This window comes from Drosophila rhopaloa, unplaced genomic scaffold (assembly GCF_018152115.1).
Source record: "Drosophila rhopaloa isolate 14029-0021.01 unplaced genomic scaffold, ASM1815211v1 contig_2, whole genome shotgun sequence".
Classification (NCBI taxonomy): domain Eukaryota; kingdom Metazoa; phylum Arthropoda; class Insecta; order Diptera; family Drosophilidae; genus Drosophila; species Drosophila rhopaloa.
The window spans coordinates 2,449,538-2,466,246 of record NW_025335083.1 but is presented as its reverse complement, the minus strand read 5'-3'; the positions used below and the strand labels follow the sequence as shown (position 1 = coordinate 2,466,246).

At 40.9% G+C, this 16,709-nt stretch overlaps 3 protein-coding genes across 3 annotated transcripts; 2 read left to right on the top strand and 1 right to left on the bottom strand.

Moving 5' to 3' along the window:
* Positions 1-1,156: 1,156 nt before the first annotated feature.
* Positions 1,157-2,437, top strand: LOC108038847. Its single transcript, XM_017115709.2, has 4 exons — positions 1,157-1,324; positions 1,382-1,492; positions 1,608-1,721; positions 1,786-2,437. Exons 1-4 carry the CDS (start codon positions 1,245-1,247, stop codon positions 2,285-2,287), a joined length of 807 nt encoding a protein of 268 aa, XP_016971198.1. The 5' UTR covers positions 1,157-1,244; the 3' UTR covers positions 2,288-2,437.
* Positions 2,438-3,188: 751 nt separating this feature from the next.
* Positions 3,189-4,640, bottom strand: LOC108038845 (D-aspartate oxidase). The gene is given in 5 exon segments (XM_017115707.2): positions 3,189-3,544; positions 3,602-3,898; positions 4,127-4,272; positions 4,274-4,340; positions 4,391-4,640. Coding segments are annotated over 5 exon segments (1,026 nt in total). The 5' UTR covers positions 4,594-4,640; the 3' UTR covers positions 3,189-3,231.
* Positions 4,641-6,331: 1,691 nt separating this feature from the next.
* Positions 6,332-7,684, top strand: LOC108038846. The gene is made up of 5 exons (XM_017115708.1): positions 6,332-6,444; positions 6,512-6,555; positions 6,612-6,906; positions 7,225-7,343; positions 7,402-7,684. Coding segments are annotated over exons 2-4 (324 nt in total). The 5' UTR covers positions 6,332-6,444; positions 6,512-6,528; the 3' UTR covers positions 7,227-7,343; positions 7,402-7,684.
* The last annotated feature ends 9,025 nt before the right edge of the window (positions 7,685-16,709 follow it).

Below are 16,709 nucleotides of genomic sequence, written 5' to 3'. Positions count from 1 at the left end.
ACAAATAAACATTTACGGTTATTCTTCTCGGTTATGTTATGAACAATCCAATTGAATATCATTGTGTTCGGAAAACAATATGCTAACTGCTTTTACAATGGCATCCAAAAAGTATGCTGTAGCTTATTGGTTCTTTATTTTTCGAATTATTTCGTTCCATCAAAAATATATAACACTTAAATAATACAAAGTTGTATTTAAAGCTCTTTAACAACTCATTATATTTATACCCTTGCAGAGGGTATTATAATTTTGGTCAAAAGTGTGCAACGCAGTGAAGGAGACATCTCCGACCCTATAAAGTATATATATTCTTGATCAGGATCACCTCCTGAGTTGATATAGCCATGTCCGTCTGTCCGTCTGTCCGTCTGCCTGTCCGTCTGTCTGTCCGTCTGTCTGTCCGTCTGTCTGTTTCTACGCGAACTAGTCTCTCAGTTTTAAAGATATCGAATTGAAACTTTGCACACACCCTTCTTTCCTTTGCACGCAGTATATAAGTCGGAACGGCCGGGATCGGCCGACTATATCCTATAGCTGCCATATAACTGAACGATCGGAAATGCCATAACTTTGGTGTTTGTAAAGTTAGGAAGTTGGGATTTTCTATGGGTTTTGTATTTGGCTAATCAATCCGACATGCCGAATTTCATAAGGATCGGCCGACTATATCCTATAGCTGCCATATAACTGATTGATCGGAAATGCCATAACTTTGGTGTTTGTAAAGTTAGGAAGTTGGCATTTTGTAAAGTTAGGAAGTTGGCATTTTCTATGGGTGTTATATTTGGCCAGCCAATCCGACCTACCAAATTTCATAAGGATCGGCCGACTATATCCTATAGCTGCCATATAACTGAACGATTGGAAATGTCATAACTTTGGTGTTTTTAAAGTTAGGAAGTTGGGATTTTTTATGAGTATTAAGAATGCATCATATGAATAATTTTGGAGAATATAATTTACAGAGTATTCTGCAAGGGTATATCAACTTCGGCTCCGCCCGAAGTTAGCTTTCCTTTCTTGTTAATAATGAAACGGTTCTATGGAGGAGCCTAAATTATTCATCGCAGAACCACCCAAAAAGTATGCTGGGCTTTTCTGGGTTTTGATTGTTTTCAACAAATCACTATCATTTTGTACTTTCAGATGTAATACAGCTTTTTCAAATCCTTCCCTTTAAATTTTTATTATTAATTAACTAAATCCTTGGTATTGTCCAAATTCTAAGTAACAAAGCTGCGATGGACGATGTCCGGACATTGCGATACGACATCCAGTGGGATGTTTTCGAGGGGATGCAAATAGTCGACATAAACTCAAAGCATGTTCAGCCCAAGTAAATTAATAGACCATAGTTTATATTGCCAATTATTTGCAGGTACTACGACATGGTGATCGAGTTTATGTGGTCCCAATCGTTTTTAAAAAGCCTGGTGTACGAGAGTCTCGGTCTGTTCGATCTGCCGGACATGAAAGATACATATTCTAGGTAATTTGAAATTGTTTAGTAACTCTCTACATCTGGATTCAAATTAGAAATGGCTAAGCCTAGCTTATGAATTTAGGTTCAAAGCAATGAATTGTAATTTTATATGTAATTTAAGATATGTGCTCCACATCCTGCGAAACGAGTGCTCGGTGATGATGATTAGCGAGGACGAAACGCAAATAATAGCAGTAGGCCTGCTCGAATGGATGACCGAGGAATGGCACTCTTGGTTCGATCAACAAACATACTTCGATCAGCCTAGCCATTCACAAACATGACCTCATTTCTCGCAGGGTGTTCTTTCCCTCGTCGATGCCCAGGAATCTGTTCCAGCAGATCATCATGATGAAGAAGGAGCTCATCGATGCGACCAAGGCGAACCTGGGCATCTCCACCTACGACTCGCTGATGGTCCACGAGATCGCCTTCCCGGAAGATCTGTACTTCAACAAGGACTTCCTGATGACCATTTTCGATGTGTTCGGCTTCGTGGCCCAGCACATGCACATGCCCCGCGTGAGCTTCATTGCCCTGAGCTCCGTGGACCAGGAGGCCACCAGTCTGATCGAGTACGACGAGATCGGGCGCACCATCTACTCGATCTACAAGGTGGGCAACACCCGGCCCTTCGACATCCTGCGCGAGCTGGACGAGATGTACGCGCTGCTCTTTGAGCTGCCCGTCAGCCCGATCCTCAAGTACGGCGACATGCCCGGCTTCGAGGAGTTCCACGAGGCCCTGGAGGCCAGGTTGGCCAAGGAGGAGGCCGAGAAGCGACACGACGACGACTTCTGAGCTGTCTCTGTGGCGCCCATCTCCCATTTCTGTAGGATCACTCTCAAGACTGCCCTTCCCTCATTTATTGTCTCCTTTGCTAACATTATCTTAATAGCTACAAACTTTAACAGAGCGTATGCATATAAATAACAGGCCGTGTATAATGTGTATTTACAGAGAAGCTTAGTGCCACTATAGGTGTATATTTACAGATATGCTTAGGGCTACTATTAGGTCACCTCGGTTTTATTATTAATATTAGGTATAGATTATAAGTATAAGTTGAAAAAATTCAAGTTTAATGCGTAGTTTTCAGCTTTATTCTGCGTCGTTTTTCTGCTTCCGGCCAGCAGCTGCCGTCTCCGCCGAATGCCTCCTGTCGTATCGCTCTCTTTCTGTTGCAATGCTCCTGTTAATCTGCTGTTCTTCTGCTGTTCTGCTGTTACTGTTACTACTGTTGTTCCTGCAGTTACTGCTACTACTGCTGTTCCTGCTGTTATTCTGCTGATCTTCTGTTACTGCTACTACTGCTGTTCCTACTGTTCTTATTCTCTATTTCTCCTAAACATAATATAATACTAATAGGGTTGCTTAGGCCTGCTACAGTATATCGGTACATTTCTGCCTACTTTTGGGCTCCGCCCTCGAAATTCCCCCAGCCTCCATTCTACGTATATTTAATTGCAGCTACAATCTTGGAGTGCGTTGTTCAGAGGGGTGAGGTAAAGGCACGTTTCCAAACAGGCGGTGATAAGTCTATCAATACGATCCCCGGGCCGTTGCGATAATGATTCCGATTACACTTTAAAAGGTGCTAAGATAATAAAAACGTAGAGAAGTCGATTTGTTTCCTAGCCACATTGAATCCAATTAAATACAAATTAGGGTACCATATTACAATGATGGCATAGAGTGGTAATTCTGATCATTATCTCTATTTTTTAAGTAAGTTCAGCCAGCCATTACAACTTGGAGCCGTTTCTGGCAGCCATGAGGATTTCGAGGACATCGTCGGCACAGCCCCAGCACAAGGTGACCCCACTGCCGCCATGTCCATAGTTGTGGATGAGGAGCTTTCGGCCACGGCGCTCTGCTTCCAGCCGGAGCTGGGTGCGACCTGGCCGGAGACCAACCCAGTCGAAGAGGCTCTCCGTGTGCTCCAGACCAGGAATGAAACGCCGGCAGCCACCGACAATCAGCTGCTTGTCCCTCGGGCAGACCTCAGTGTTGTAGTCCCGCTCCTGGTGAGTTCCGCCCAGGACAACGCTCTCGGTGCTGTGATTTCGATGCTTTAGAAGGACCAGTAAGTCAGCGGAGTTGACCCATACTCACTTCGGTATGATATAGTTTCCATCGTCGCTCTCGTCCAGGACGGCCGAGAAAATCCAGTTCGCCTTCACCCGGGACACCTGTCCGCGCACTGCGTACATGTGGTCGTCGTTCAATAGAGTCCGGGAGCCCAAGCCGGAACAGTTGACTATCACATCGAACTCGGAGTCGGCGATAAATGCCTCCAGGTCTGTAATCCTTCTCCGGAGAACCACACCGCCATTGCGGAGGAATCGCTTCATCAGATACGGAAGTAGCTTCACCGGCTCCGAAGTGTAGGTAACGAAGGACAAGCCCGACCTGGAATTAATTCTATTTTAGCTCAGCGGACTCAGGAATATTGGTATAACACTTGCTATCAAATATTTTCTCGTTCGAAAATTAGATTAAATAAAGAAGTGGGCTTTATTTTTAGACCTAGGTACTTCCAACACTATTGTGCCGATGTAAAAAATATATGTAATATATATATGAGATTAACAGAAGTAATTAAAAGGTTATTTTGGGTAGTGCGATACATATCCTTACGTGAACTTTACACTGCGGCCCTGATTGTAGGCAGCCAGCTGTTCCTGGGACAGATCTGCGGCTCCATACACAATATCTCGCCAGAAGTCTTCAACGCTGTCCACCGTGGAGGTGCTCAGACGAATGCAGGGCAACAGGCAGACCCCCCGCCTCTCCGGCGTCCTCACTCAGCCAGATCTTCTCCAGAAACTGGTGCATGCTCTTCGACCACTTGCTGCTCGAAATAGGGTTATGGGGAACGGGAGGATAGCGGCAGGTACTCACTAGACCTTCGACTGCGAAGTGCCGCCCAGCAGATAGGGGCCCCAGAGTCCCGCCGACCCATCTCCAGTGGTGTTGGGCGTGAAGTCCTCCGATATAATCGTCACTCTTATCGGCGTCTTTCCCTCGCTCACATAGTGCTCCAGTATCTTAATGGCGCTGGCCACGCCGTTCACCCCGGCCCCGATTACTGCAACGTTCGGCATTGCTCCGCTCCGATCTGCTTGGGAATTCACACCGAACTGAAGATTGCGCGGCTTATCAGAATTTTAGGTACGTGGATCTAGAGCCACACTCATAGCAACTGATAACAAAGCTTTCGCGAGAAAGCTTCTCCGATTTTGCATTGCAGTTGCATATTACAGCTGGGAAATGCATATAATAGACACCGGTGATGTCCGTATTTAAATAAGTACCTTAATTTAGCTTAATTTTGTTTCCCAAACTAACCATATCGTTGATTTGGAAGCGAATTAAGCCATTTCATTAAATAGTGGCGAGACTGTGGGAGTTCCTTTGAATCATTTTTAAGTAATGGCCAATAGTTCATTATAACCCATTGAGCCTAACTAAAATTGTTCCCTTGAATCTTTAACCCTTTCTGTTAGTTCCAATGCAAACCCAATCAGGTAAGAAGGAAGCCATACAAGAATTGTTAATGCTCAAGGAAAAAAAAATTTTTAATTTATTAAAATATTGTAAAAAAAATATTTTGTTAAATTCTAAAGAATGCAAAATTTGTAAACTTTAAGATATTGTTTTCTATTTTTATACCCTTGCAGAGGGTATTATAATTTCAGTCAAAAGTTTGCAACGCAGTGAAGGAGACATTTCCGACCCTATAAAGTATATATATTCTTGATCAGGATCACCTCCTGAGTTGATATAGCCATGTCCGTCTGTCCGTCTGTCCGTCTGTCCGTCTGTCCGTCCGTCCGTTTCTACGCAAACTAGTCTCTCAGTTTTAAAGCTATCTGCTTGAAACTTTCCCAAAAGTTGTCTTTCTATTGCAGGTAGTATATAAGTCGGAACGAGCCGAATCGGGCGACTATATCATATAGCTGCCATATAACTGAACGATCGGAAAAGCCATAACGTTGGTGTTTTTAAAGTTAGGAAGTTGGGATTTTTTATAAGTTTTATTTTTGGCCAATTAATCCGACCTACCAAATTTCATAAGGATCGGACGACTATATCCTATAGCCGCCATATAACTGATTGATCGGAAATGCCATAACTTGGGTGTTTGTAAGGTTAGGAAGTTGGGATTTTCTATGGGTTTTATTTTTGGCCAATCAATCCGACCCACCAAATTTCATAGGGATCGGCCGACTATATCCTATAGCGGCCATATAACTGAACGATTGGAAATGCCATAACTTTGTTGTTTTTAAAGTTAGGAAGTTGGGATTTTTTATGAGTGTTAAGAATGCATCATATGAATAATTTTGAAGAATATAACTTACAGAATATTCTGCAAGGGTATTTCAACTTCGGCTCCGCCCGAAGTTAGCTTTCCTTTCTTGTTAAGTGTAGGTTCAAAAGAAATAAACATTTTTAAGTTTAATATTTAGCAAAAAATTTTTTTTTTAATAGTTATAATATTGATTTTTTATAGTTTAATAGTTTTTAAGAAAAAAAAACAAAACATCTTTCTATAAAATTATGTAACTCGTTATGGTAGTTTGAAATAGTTTGATCTGCAGTGATTCAAACATCTGGAATATAGTTTCTAATATTCTATTAGGGCCAGTGAAGGGTAGGCGACCCAAGGACTTTTTAAGGACCTGTGAACAAGTTCAGGAACGAAAGTAGTACCAAGCCATTAAGAAAAATGGTAGTTAAGGTTTGCATCCTAAAGAAATAAATAGTCTTGTCACAAATATATCATCGAATTCCTAGTAGTTGGCCTTGCATGTTAGCTCAAACGGAACCGGATATGGTCTCGGATGTGGGAAGTTAGCCCCATTCGATATCAGACTCTCGGACCCTTCGTTTCGGCTCCTAAATTTACAAAATTCAAAATTTCTTTTCGCAAGTAACTTAGCCAAAATATAGTAAGTGTGGCCAGGACATGTAATAGGTAATAGGTAATGGTATAGGTCTAAATCTGTTGTCCTGCAGCGCTTAAAGGTCTTAGCATGTGTGACGGATGTGGATCGTTGGAGGTAAGTGGCGGCTCCTCCAGCACCTCTTGACCTCTTGACCCCACGTTCCGTTGCAGCCGCGTGGATGCCGCAGTAGGGAGTTGCGATGCGGCATCATGTACACCACCTGCGACTGCGTGAAGCGGAACGGCCTGCAGGACAAGTGTCCGCGGTCCGCCTGCCAGGGCCGACCGGCCTGTCTGTGCTTTCCGTTCCCCACCTGCGGTCCTGCGGCCTTTCCGCTGCGCTACGCCAACATGATGATGGGCGTGAACAACAAGCGGATGCGCTGCGCCGCGACAGGAGCGCCGAACGGCGGTGCATGTGGCGGAAGAGCCGCCGGCGGCTGCTGTGGCTGCGGCCCCTGCTGCTGTAAGGATACGCCCTGCTGTGGCCCCCACAGTCCGCCGTGCGGCGCCCCGTCCCCCATTCCCTGCTCCCCCGCTCCGGGCATGTGCTGCCCCCCGCTCTCCGAAGGCGGTATTCCCGATCCGCGTGTCTGGAATTACTACAACCCATGTAAGTCCGGTCCAGGTCTGCGTCCGCCTCCCCCTCCCCCGTCCCCGTCCGCGTCCGCGTCCGTCCGTTAGGTAATCGTTTCCGAGGAGCGCGAGCCATGCCCGGCGACTGTGCGGGCCACGGTATCTGGAGCACCCTAGGACCCTAGTGACGTCCTATGTCCTCCTGCAGAAGCTCCATCGCACAAGGTTAGCTCGCCACCACAAGGCAGGATCGCTGCAGCCAAATGCCGTTGCTAGGCTCCGAATCCTTGACCTATGACCCCGTCATCCATCCACATCCGGTCGCGTGTAAGTAGTTGTTGCACTTGTGCCCCATTCACGGGATATGACTCATCTCCTCCTGCAGGTGGTTTCTAAGATGCTCCTGGCAACTGTGTCGATCGGATCCTGCCGTGCCACTTCTCTGGCGGGACATATTGTTGTGTGGCGCAGTTTTGGTTGATGATAAATTCGAGGCGGCTTAAATCAAGATGGAGCTCGCTGCGGAACACTCGAGTGCTCAGGAACTTGTGGGAATGCCTTGTGAAAAACGTCTGTCTCGTCTTGATTTAAGCACCAAATCATTTGTAGGTTTTTGGACTCTTTTCTGGCATTAAATTATATAAAATAAATGAAATGTACACATTTAATTTTCATTGAATCTGTGTGCGGTTCTATGCTCTCCCTGCAGTTCTGCAAATTCATCGCTGCACACATTCATTCATTCATCATTTAGGCAGAGCCGACTAACCCGACAATCGTAGCAAATGCAGAAAAAATAGCCCTCGGTCCCCAAAATTTGCTAATGAAAATGGGGATTTACTAATTCACAAACAATAGCGTCGTTGAGAAATTGTTTAGGCCTTTAATAACAATTCGATCAGAGTCGGCCAGCGACAATCTGAAATGCTTGGATCTAAAAGAACCTTCCAATGAGTATCCTCTATATCTAAGCTCAATATGAATAAATTCAATTTACTTAACTGACCTTTCGGCTATCCAAACGGAGGTTATCCCAGGTTTTTTAAACAAATGCAACTGGCAAAGCCCTGTCATTTTCGGATTACTATATGTTGCCCAATATGTTCTAATCACCTCGCCGTAAAGGAGATATCGACGACTGAAATAAAAATGCGTTTTTTTTCTAATTGAAAGACACTACATTTTTCACTGACGACAAGCTTGGTGTTTTTTTTTCCTATCGCAAATATTTTTATACCCTTGCAGAGGGTATTAAAATTTCAGTCAGAAGTGTGCAACGCAGTGAAGGAGACATTTCCAACCGTATAAAGTATATATATTCTTGATCAGCATCGTCGGTCCGTTTCTAAGCAAACTAGTCTCTCAGTTTTGAAGCTATCCGCTTGAAACTTTCCCAAAAGTTGTCTTACTATTGCAGGTAATATATAAGCCAGAACGAGCCGGATCGGGCGACTATATCAAATAGCTCCCATACACATACCATAGAACAATCGGAAAAAAGAATGCAACAAAATTATAACTTTCTTGTTTTATTTATTTTTATGTTTGGTAATATTTAAATATTATGGAATTACGGTTTTAATAAAATTAAAATCGGACAACAATATCATATAGCTGCCATAGAAAGGATGTAAAAAAGGCAGCTCGAAATCGACATAGCTTCATTATTTTTAGTAATATAGGCAAAGAAATCAAAATGTAATAGATTTGTAACAACTGCAAGGGTATATAAACTTCGGCTTTCCGAAGTTTGCTTCCTTTCTTGTTTATTTTGTAATAGTCGAGGAATTTTAAGATTTGCTTTACATATATTTAAAAGGGCAAATCACGTTAATGGTGGATGCGGTGTGTATTATAACTTTGTTCGCCTGGTTAAAGTTTCATCTATCAGTAAAAACTATTTCTGAAGTAATTTATTTATGAAAAAACAGTGATAATAACAGTGATAACAGATATATTTAATAGACCACCGATTAAAAATATTATTTATTTATTACCCGTTTATATTCTTATTTAACACACCACACAAGGATCGATTTTCTTGTAGGTGTATTCTAAAATACCAAAAATTAATGATTTTATATTTTTTTGTTAGACAAGTATGAATTAGGGGGAAATAAAGTATTATTATGAAGGTAATAATGAGGTAAATATGAGGCTTAATAATTTTATTTCTGGCTTTAATTGGTCTGATCTTTACTTATGCAATAATATGTCCGATGCAGTTAATGTTTTTTATACTGCAATAAACTCATTTTTTAATTCCTGTGTTCCGTGGTACTATCCGTCAACTTCCAATAAATCACCTTGGTTTAGCAAAGAGTTGACACACTTAAGAAATGTAAAGTCCAGACTTTTTAGGAAATATAAAAATACCGGTTCTCAATCTGTTTTTACTAGATATCTAAGTACTCGGTCAAGATTTACCGTGCTTAATGCTCAGTGTTATAATAGTTACTTAAACCGTTGTAAGGTCCAGTTCTCTCAGGACCCGAAACAGTTTTATAATTTTGTTAACACCAAGCGTAAATCTAATTCTTATCCTTCCTCGCTGTCGTTCGAAAACATGACGGGAACCACAGATCAGGCAATAGCCGATATATTTGCCCAATTTTTTCAAACGACTTACTCTACTTTAGATTATTCATCTCAGCCTTATTCTTCCACCATGTCCAAGTCAAACCTCATATTCTGTCCCATTTTAACAGAAAGCTCTCTTCTTTTTGATCTTCTTCGTATTAAGCCTGTTTATTCGCCAGGGCCCGATGGTATTCCTGGGTGCGTGCTTAGGTATTGCGCTAAGGCCTTGTGCAAACCTCTTCACAAGTTGTTTACCTTATCTCTAGAAACCTCCCAATTCCCAAATATTTGGAAGGAATCATTTGTTATTCCTCTTCTCAAAAAAGGTAACAAGTTAGAAGCCAGTAACTACAGAGGTATTTCTAAGTTGTCAGCTATTCCTAAGCTTTTTGAAAAAATTATTACTCCTCATTTGCAGCACTTTTGCAGATCAACCATTTCTCCGTGTCAACACGGATTTATAACGGATTATGTAGATCCACAATCACAAACCTTCTAGAGCTCACTTCATTTGTGATAAAAGGCTTCAATAGTAGTTTTCAAACAGACGCCATTTACACTGACTTTAGTAAAGCATTTGACTCTGTAAATCACTTACTTCTCATTCAAAAACTTGACCTTTTAGGTTTTCCAGTTGATCTGCTTAAATGGATTTCAAGTTATCTAAATGGCAGGTCACAAAGGGTCCTTTTTAAAAATTCAATTTCTGAAATTCTCCGTGTTACCTCCGGTGTCCCACAAGGGAGCCATCTGGGTCCGTTACTTTTTACATTATTTATTAACGATCTTCCCTCAATTATAAGTCATTCTCGCGTACTTATGTACGCAGATGATGTTAAGTTGTGCCTGCAGTATAAGGACATTTCCTGCCATGTAGACTTGCAATCCGATCTAGATAATTTTCAAAACTGGTGCCGAGATAATTTACTAAATTTAAACGGCTCCAAGTGCAAGCTGATGACTTTTTATCGGGCCAATCCGATATACGCGACTTACACGTTAAGTGGCAGCTCTTTGGATAGAATAACTCTTGTAAACGATCTTGGCGTTCTCTTGGACCCTAAACTAAAATTTTCTAATCACATTTCGTCCATGGTTAATAAAGCCAGAGGAGTGCTTGGATTTATTAAAAGGTGGTCAAAAGAATTCGATGATCCTTATTTGATTAAAACTTTATTTATTTCGCTAGTCCGTCCGATTCTGGAGTATGGGTCTCCCGTCTGGAGTCCACAATACGGAATACATATTGGTCGTATTGAATCTGTACAAAAAAACTTCCTTCTTTTTGCTTTACGGCGCCTAAACTGGGATGCAAATCTTATCTTACCTTCTTATTCTAGTAGACTTCTTTTGATTAATTTACCATCCCTAGCCAACCGTAGAACGATGCTTGGTACTATCTTTATTTATAACCTTATACATGGTGATATTGACTGCCCCGACTTGTTAAGTCGGCTAAACTTTTCTGTGCCAAGTAGATTAACTAGAAATTATATTCCCCTAATTTTAAATCATTGTAGATCTAACTATGCCTTGCATGAGCCTTTCAGAGTATTATGTTCTGACTATAATAGACTTTTTCCTGTAATATCAAATCTTGACTCTCTGCCGCTCCTAAAACGATTAATACTTGCTTCATTGGCACAAGAAATCAAATCAAAAAAAAACAAGAAAGGAAAGCTAACTTCGGGCGGAGCCGAAGTTGATATACCCTTGCAGAATATTTTATAAATTATATTGTCCAAAATTATTCATATGATGTATTCTTAATACTCATAAAATGTCCCAACTTCCTAACTTTAAAAACACCAAAGTTATGTCATTTCCAATCGTTCAGTTATATGGCAGCTATAAGATATAGTCGGCCGATCCTTATGAAATTTGGTAGGTCGGATTGATTAGCCAAAAATAAAACCCACAGAAAATCCAAACTTCCTAACTTTAAAAACACCAAAGTTATGGCTTTTCCGATCAATCAGTTATATGGCGGCTATAGGATATAGTCGTCCGATCCTTGTGAAATTTGGTAGGTCGGATTGATTAGCCAAAAATAAAACCCATAGAAAATCCCAACTTCCTAACTTTAAAAACACCAAAGTTATGGCTTTTCCGATCGTTCAGTTATATGGCAGCTATATGATATAGTCGCCCGATCCGGCTCGTTCCGACTTATATACTACCTGCAATAGAAATACAACTTTTGGGAAAGTTTCAAGCAGATAGCTTTAAAACTGAGGGACTAGTTTGCGTAGAAACGGACGGACAGACGGACAGACGGACGGACAGACGGACATGGCTAGATCGACTCTCCTGGTGATGCTGATCAAGAATATATATACTTTATAGGGTCGGAAATGTCTCCTTCACTGCGTTGCAAACTTTTGACTGAAATTATAATACCCTCTGCAAGGGTATAAAAATCAAGAAAGGAAAGCTAACTTCGGGCGGAGCCGAAGTTGATATACCCTTGCAGAATATTCTATAAATTATATTCTCCAAAATGATTCATATGATGCATTCTTAATACTCATAAAAAGTCCCAACTTCCTAACTTAAACAAGAGAGAACGATATAGTCGGGTGCCCCGACTATCAGATACCCGTTACTCAGGTATAAGGAGTGCGAGGGAGATGGAGATAGAAACTTTGATCACGCATAACTTTTTAACGAATGGTCCGATTTGAAAAATTTCTTCTACATTTCGATAGGTATTGATAAACACAACAAAACTGCATTTTTACTTTTCCGAAATATTTAAATTTTTAAAGTCGTATATTAGCGATTGTGGGCGTTTAAGGGGGCGTGACACCTTTTTGAAACAAACTTGCGCTGCGTAGGAACTCCTAGAATCTGCATACAAAATGCCAATCTTCTAGCTTTTATAGTTTCCGAGATCTCAGCGTTCATACGGACGGACAGACAGACGGACAGACAGACGGACAGACAGACGGACAGACAGACGGACAGACGGACATGGCTATATCGACTCGGCTAGTGACCCTGATCAAGAATATATATACTTTATAGGGTCGGAAACGCTTCCTTCTAGCTGTTACATACTTTTGCACGAATACAATATACCCTTTTACTCTACGAGTAACGGGTATAAAAACACCAAAGTTATGGCTTTTCCGATCGTTCAGTTATATGGCAGCTATATGATATAGTCGCCCGATCCGGCTCGTTCCGACTTATATACTACCTGCAATAGAAATACAACTTTTGGGAAAGTTTCAAGCAGATAGCTTTAAAACTGAGGGACTAGTTTGCGTAGAAACGGACGGACAGACGGACAGACGGACGGACAGACGGACATGGCTAGATCGACTCTCCTGGTGATGCTGATCAAGAATATATATACTTTATAGGGTCGGAAATGTCTCCTTCACTGCGTTGCAAACTTTTGACTGAAATTATAATACCCTCTGCAAGGGTATAAAAATCAAGAAAGGAAAGCTAACTTCGGGCGGAGCCGAAGTTGATATACCCTTGCAGAATATTCTATAAATTATATTCTCCAAAATGATTCATATGATGCATTCTTAATACTCATAAAAAGTCCCAACTTCCTAACTTAAACAAGAGAGAACGATATAGTCGGGTGCCCCGACTATCAGATACCCGTTACTCAGGTATAAGGAGTGCGAGGGAGATGGAGATAGAAACTTTGATCACGCATAACTTTTTAACGAATGGTCCGATTTGAAAAATTTCTTCTACATTTCGATAGGTATTGATAAACACAACAAAACTGCATTTTTACTTTTCCGAAATATTTAAATTTTTAAAGTCGTATATTAGCGATTGTGGGCGTTTAAGGGGGCGTGACACCTTTTTGAAACAAACTTGCGCTGCGTAGGAACTCCTAGAATCTGCATACAAAATGCCAATCTTCTAGCTTTTATAGTTTCCGAGATCTCAGCGTTCATACGGACGGACAGACAGACGGACAGACAGACGGACAGACAGACGGACAGACAGACGGACAGACGGACATGGCTATATCGACTCGGCTAGTGACCCTGATCAAGAATATATATACTTTATAGGGTCGGAAACGCTTCCTTCTAGCTGTTACATACTTTTGCACGAATACAATATACCCTTTTACTCTACGAGTAACGGGTATAAAAACACCAAAGTTATGGCTTTTCCGATCGTTCAGTTATATGGCAGCTATATGATATAGTCGCCCGATCTGGCTCGTTCCGACTTATATACTACCTGCAATAGAAAGACAACTTTTGGGAAAGTTTCAAGCAGATAGCTTTAAAACTGAGGGACTAGTTTGCGTAGAAACGGACGGACGGACAGACGGACAGACGGACGGACAGACGGACAGACGGACATGGCTATATCAACTCAGGAGGTGATGCTGATCAAGAATATATATACTTTATAGGGTCGGAAATGTCTCCTTCACTGCGTTGCAAGCTTTTGACTGAAATTATAATACCCTCTGCAAGGGTATAAAAAAGTGATAAGAAGTCTCTACGTAAAGGGTAAAAGTTTATGTTTCGTCTAATTTGCAAGTTCTGTTGCTTCGAATATAATATAACGGAGTATCGTTAAATTTATTTAATCAATGAGATTTTGATTCGCATTTCAAAATGAAATTTTTTTTCCTTTGTTAGTATGAATTAAATCGTTAAATCGTTAATGGCCAGGATAACGTTTGTTCTACCACAGTTAAATATATCTATATTTAACAAGAAAGGAAAGCTAACTTCGGGCGGAGCCGAAATTGATATACCCTTGCAGAATATTCTGTAAATTATATTGGTTGGCCAATAAATCCCATAAAAATCCCAACTTCCTAACACCAAAGTTATAGCATTTCCAATCAATCAGTTATATGGCGGACAAGGTCGGCCGATCCCGGCCGTTCCGACTTATATACTGCGGGCAAAGGAATGAAGTGTGTGTGCAAAGTTTGAATTTGATATCTTTAAAACTGAGAGACTAGTTCGCGTAGAAGCAGACAGACGGACAGACGGACATGGCTATATCAACTCAGGACGCGATCCTGATCAAAAATATTTATACTTTATAGGGTCGGATATGTCTCCTTCACTGCGTTGCACACTTTTGACCAAAATTATAATACCTTCTGCAAGGCATAATAAGTTGACTCTAAAATCAGTAAGATAATTATCAATATAATTATCACTTTAAAAAGTAAATGTTGTTTTGGGTGTTTTGGAGACGCCATAAATTATAATAACTTAATGCTAAGTGTACATTTTATCTGCAATTGGAATTTTCTAGTCAACTCACTTTCCGCTTTATTCGCATATGAGTAATCAAAAGTGGCCTTGGTGTCTAATGGTGCCCACCAAAGAATTACTTGTATCACATTTTTTTTATGAAATATGCAAAAATGTTTCTTGCTGATAAGGGGTTCTTAAAAATAAGAAAATACAATTTAAATCAGTACATTTTAAACATTCGCCCTCGTAGCACATCGCTCTCGAAATGTTTCAGAACGGAATTTATATTTTCTACGCCTTTGTCGCCTATATCCTTTTCGGGATTTCTAAGTGCCAGGATAACACGGGTTTAGTTTCTCCACATGACATTACCGATCTCAGGCAGCAGTTGTATATTCAAGATGGCAATCTAAATGGAAAACTGGCGTTTATGGGCGCCATTCAAACAAAAACACTTAAAAAGTTGGATACAATTGAAAAAGAAATTTCGGCAAATATGGAAAAAATGCTAAAAGAAACATCGGCAAATAGGGACACAACACAGAAAGACGGACCATGGGTGCCAACGGATACCCCCAATCAATGTGGGGTATTCTGTCTTGCCGCTCTGAGCCCACTCTTTGATCACAATGACAAAGTTGAGGAGCAACTAAATATCCTTACCGTGCTAATAAAGGAAAATCGGGAGTCACAAAGGGAACTACAGGAAAATATAAAGAGCATTCAAAACGAATATCAGGAAAAGCTGGACAAAATTCAACAAGGAAATCAGGAAAAGCTAAAGAAATGCAGCAGAATGTAGACAGCATCGTAACGAAGAAGTTAATTGAAGCCAAAATGCAAAAAGAACCAGAACAGGAGCCACAGACATATATCCCTCCAGGATTTAAGCGGCTGGGGTCAAGATATTTTTATATCGAAAATAATAAACAAGCAAATTGGACTATGGCAGAAGAAAGCTGTCGTAAAATGGGAGGTCATCTTGCGGCCTTCCGAAATCAAAAAGAGATTGACGACTTGGAACCGCAAATCATGAAAGAAAACTTGTACTGGCTGGGCATTAACGATCGGGAAGTATTAGGCCAGCATTTATCTGTGGCTTCCGGTAAGCCACCACTATTCTTTAATTGGCCCACGGTTATATACGATGACGGCCCGAGATGCGCTTGTCTCCATTTCGCCAAAATATGGAAGCGTTTTGTATCGCTTATCGTCAAGAAAAAGTTTAGATTAAACGGCTAATAATAAAATGATACCAGTAAAAAAAAAAAAAAAATTGAATTAAATTCTGCTGCATTTCTTGTTGAATTCTGTCCAGCTTTTCCTGATTTTCTTGTTGAATTCTGTCTAGCTTTTCCTGATTTTCTTGTTGAATTCCGTTTAGCTTTTCCTGATTTTCTTGTTAAATTTTGTCTAGCTTTTCCTGATATTCCTTTATTAGCACGGTAATGATATTCAGCTGCTCCCGAACATGGTGATTATGATCGAAGAGTGGACTATGCGGCAAGACAGAATGCCCCACATTGATTGGGGGTATCCGTCGGCACCCATGGTCCGTCTTTCTGTGTTGTGTCCCTATTTGCCGATGTTTCTTTTAGCATTTTTTCCATATTTGCTGAAATTTCTTTTTCAATTGTATCCAACTTTTCAAGTGTTTTTGTTTGAATGGCGCCCATAAACGCCAGTTTTCCATTTAGATTGCCATCTTGAATATACAACTGCTGCCTGAGATCGGCAATGTCATATGGAGAAACTGAGCCCGTGTTATCCTGGCACTTAGAAATCCCGAAAAGGATGCAGGCGACAAAGACGTAGAAAATATAAATTCCGTTCTAAAACATTTCGAGAGCGATATGCTACGAGGGCGAATGTTTAAAATGTTTAATAACCCCTTATCAGCAAG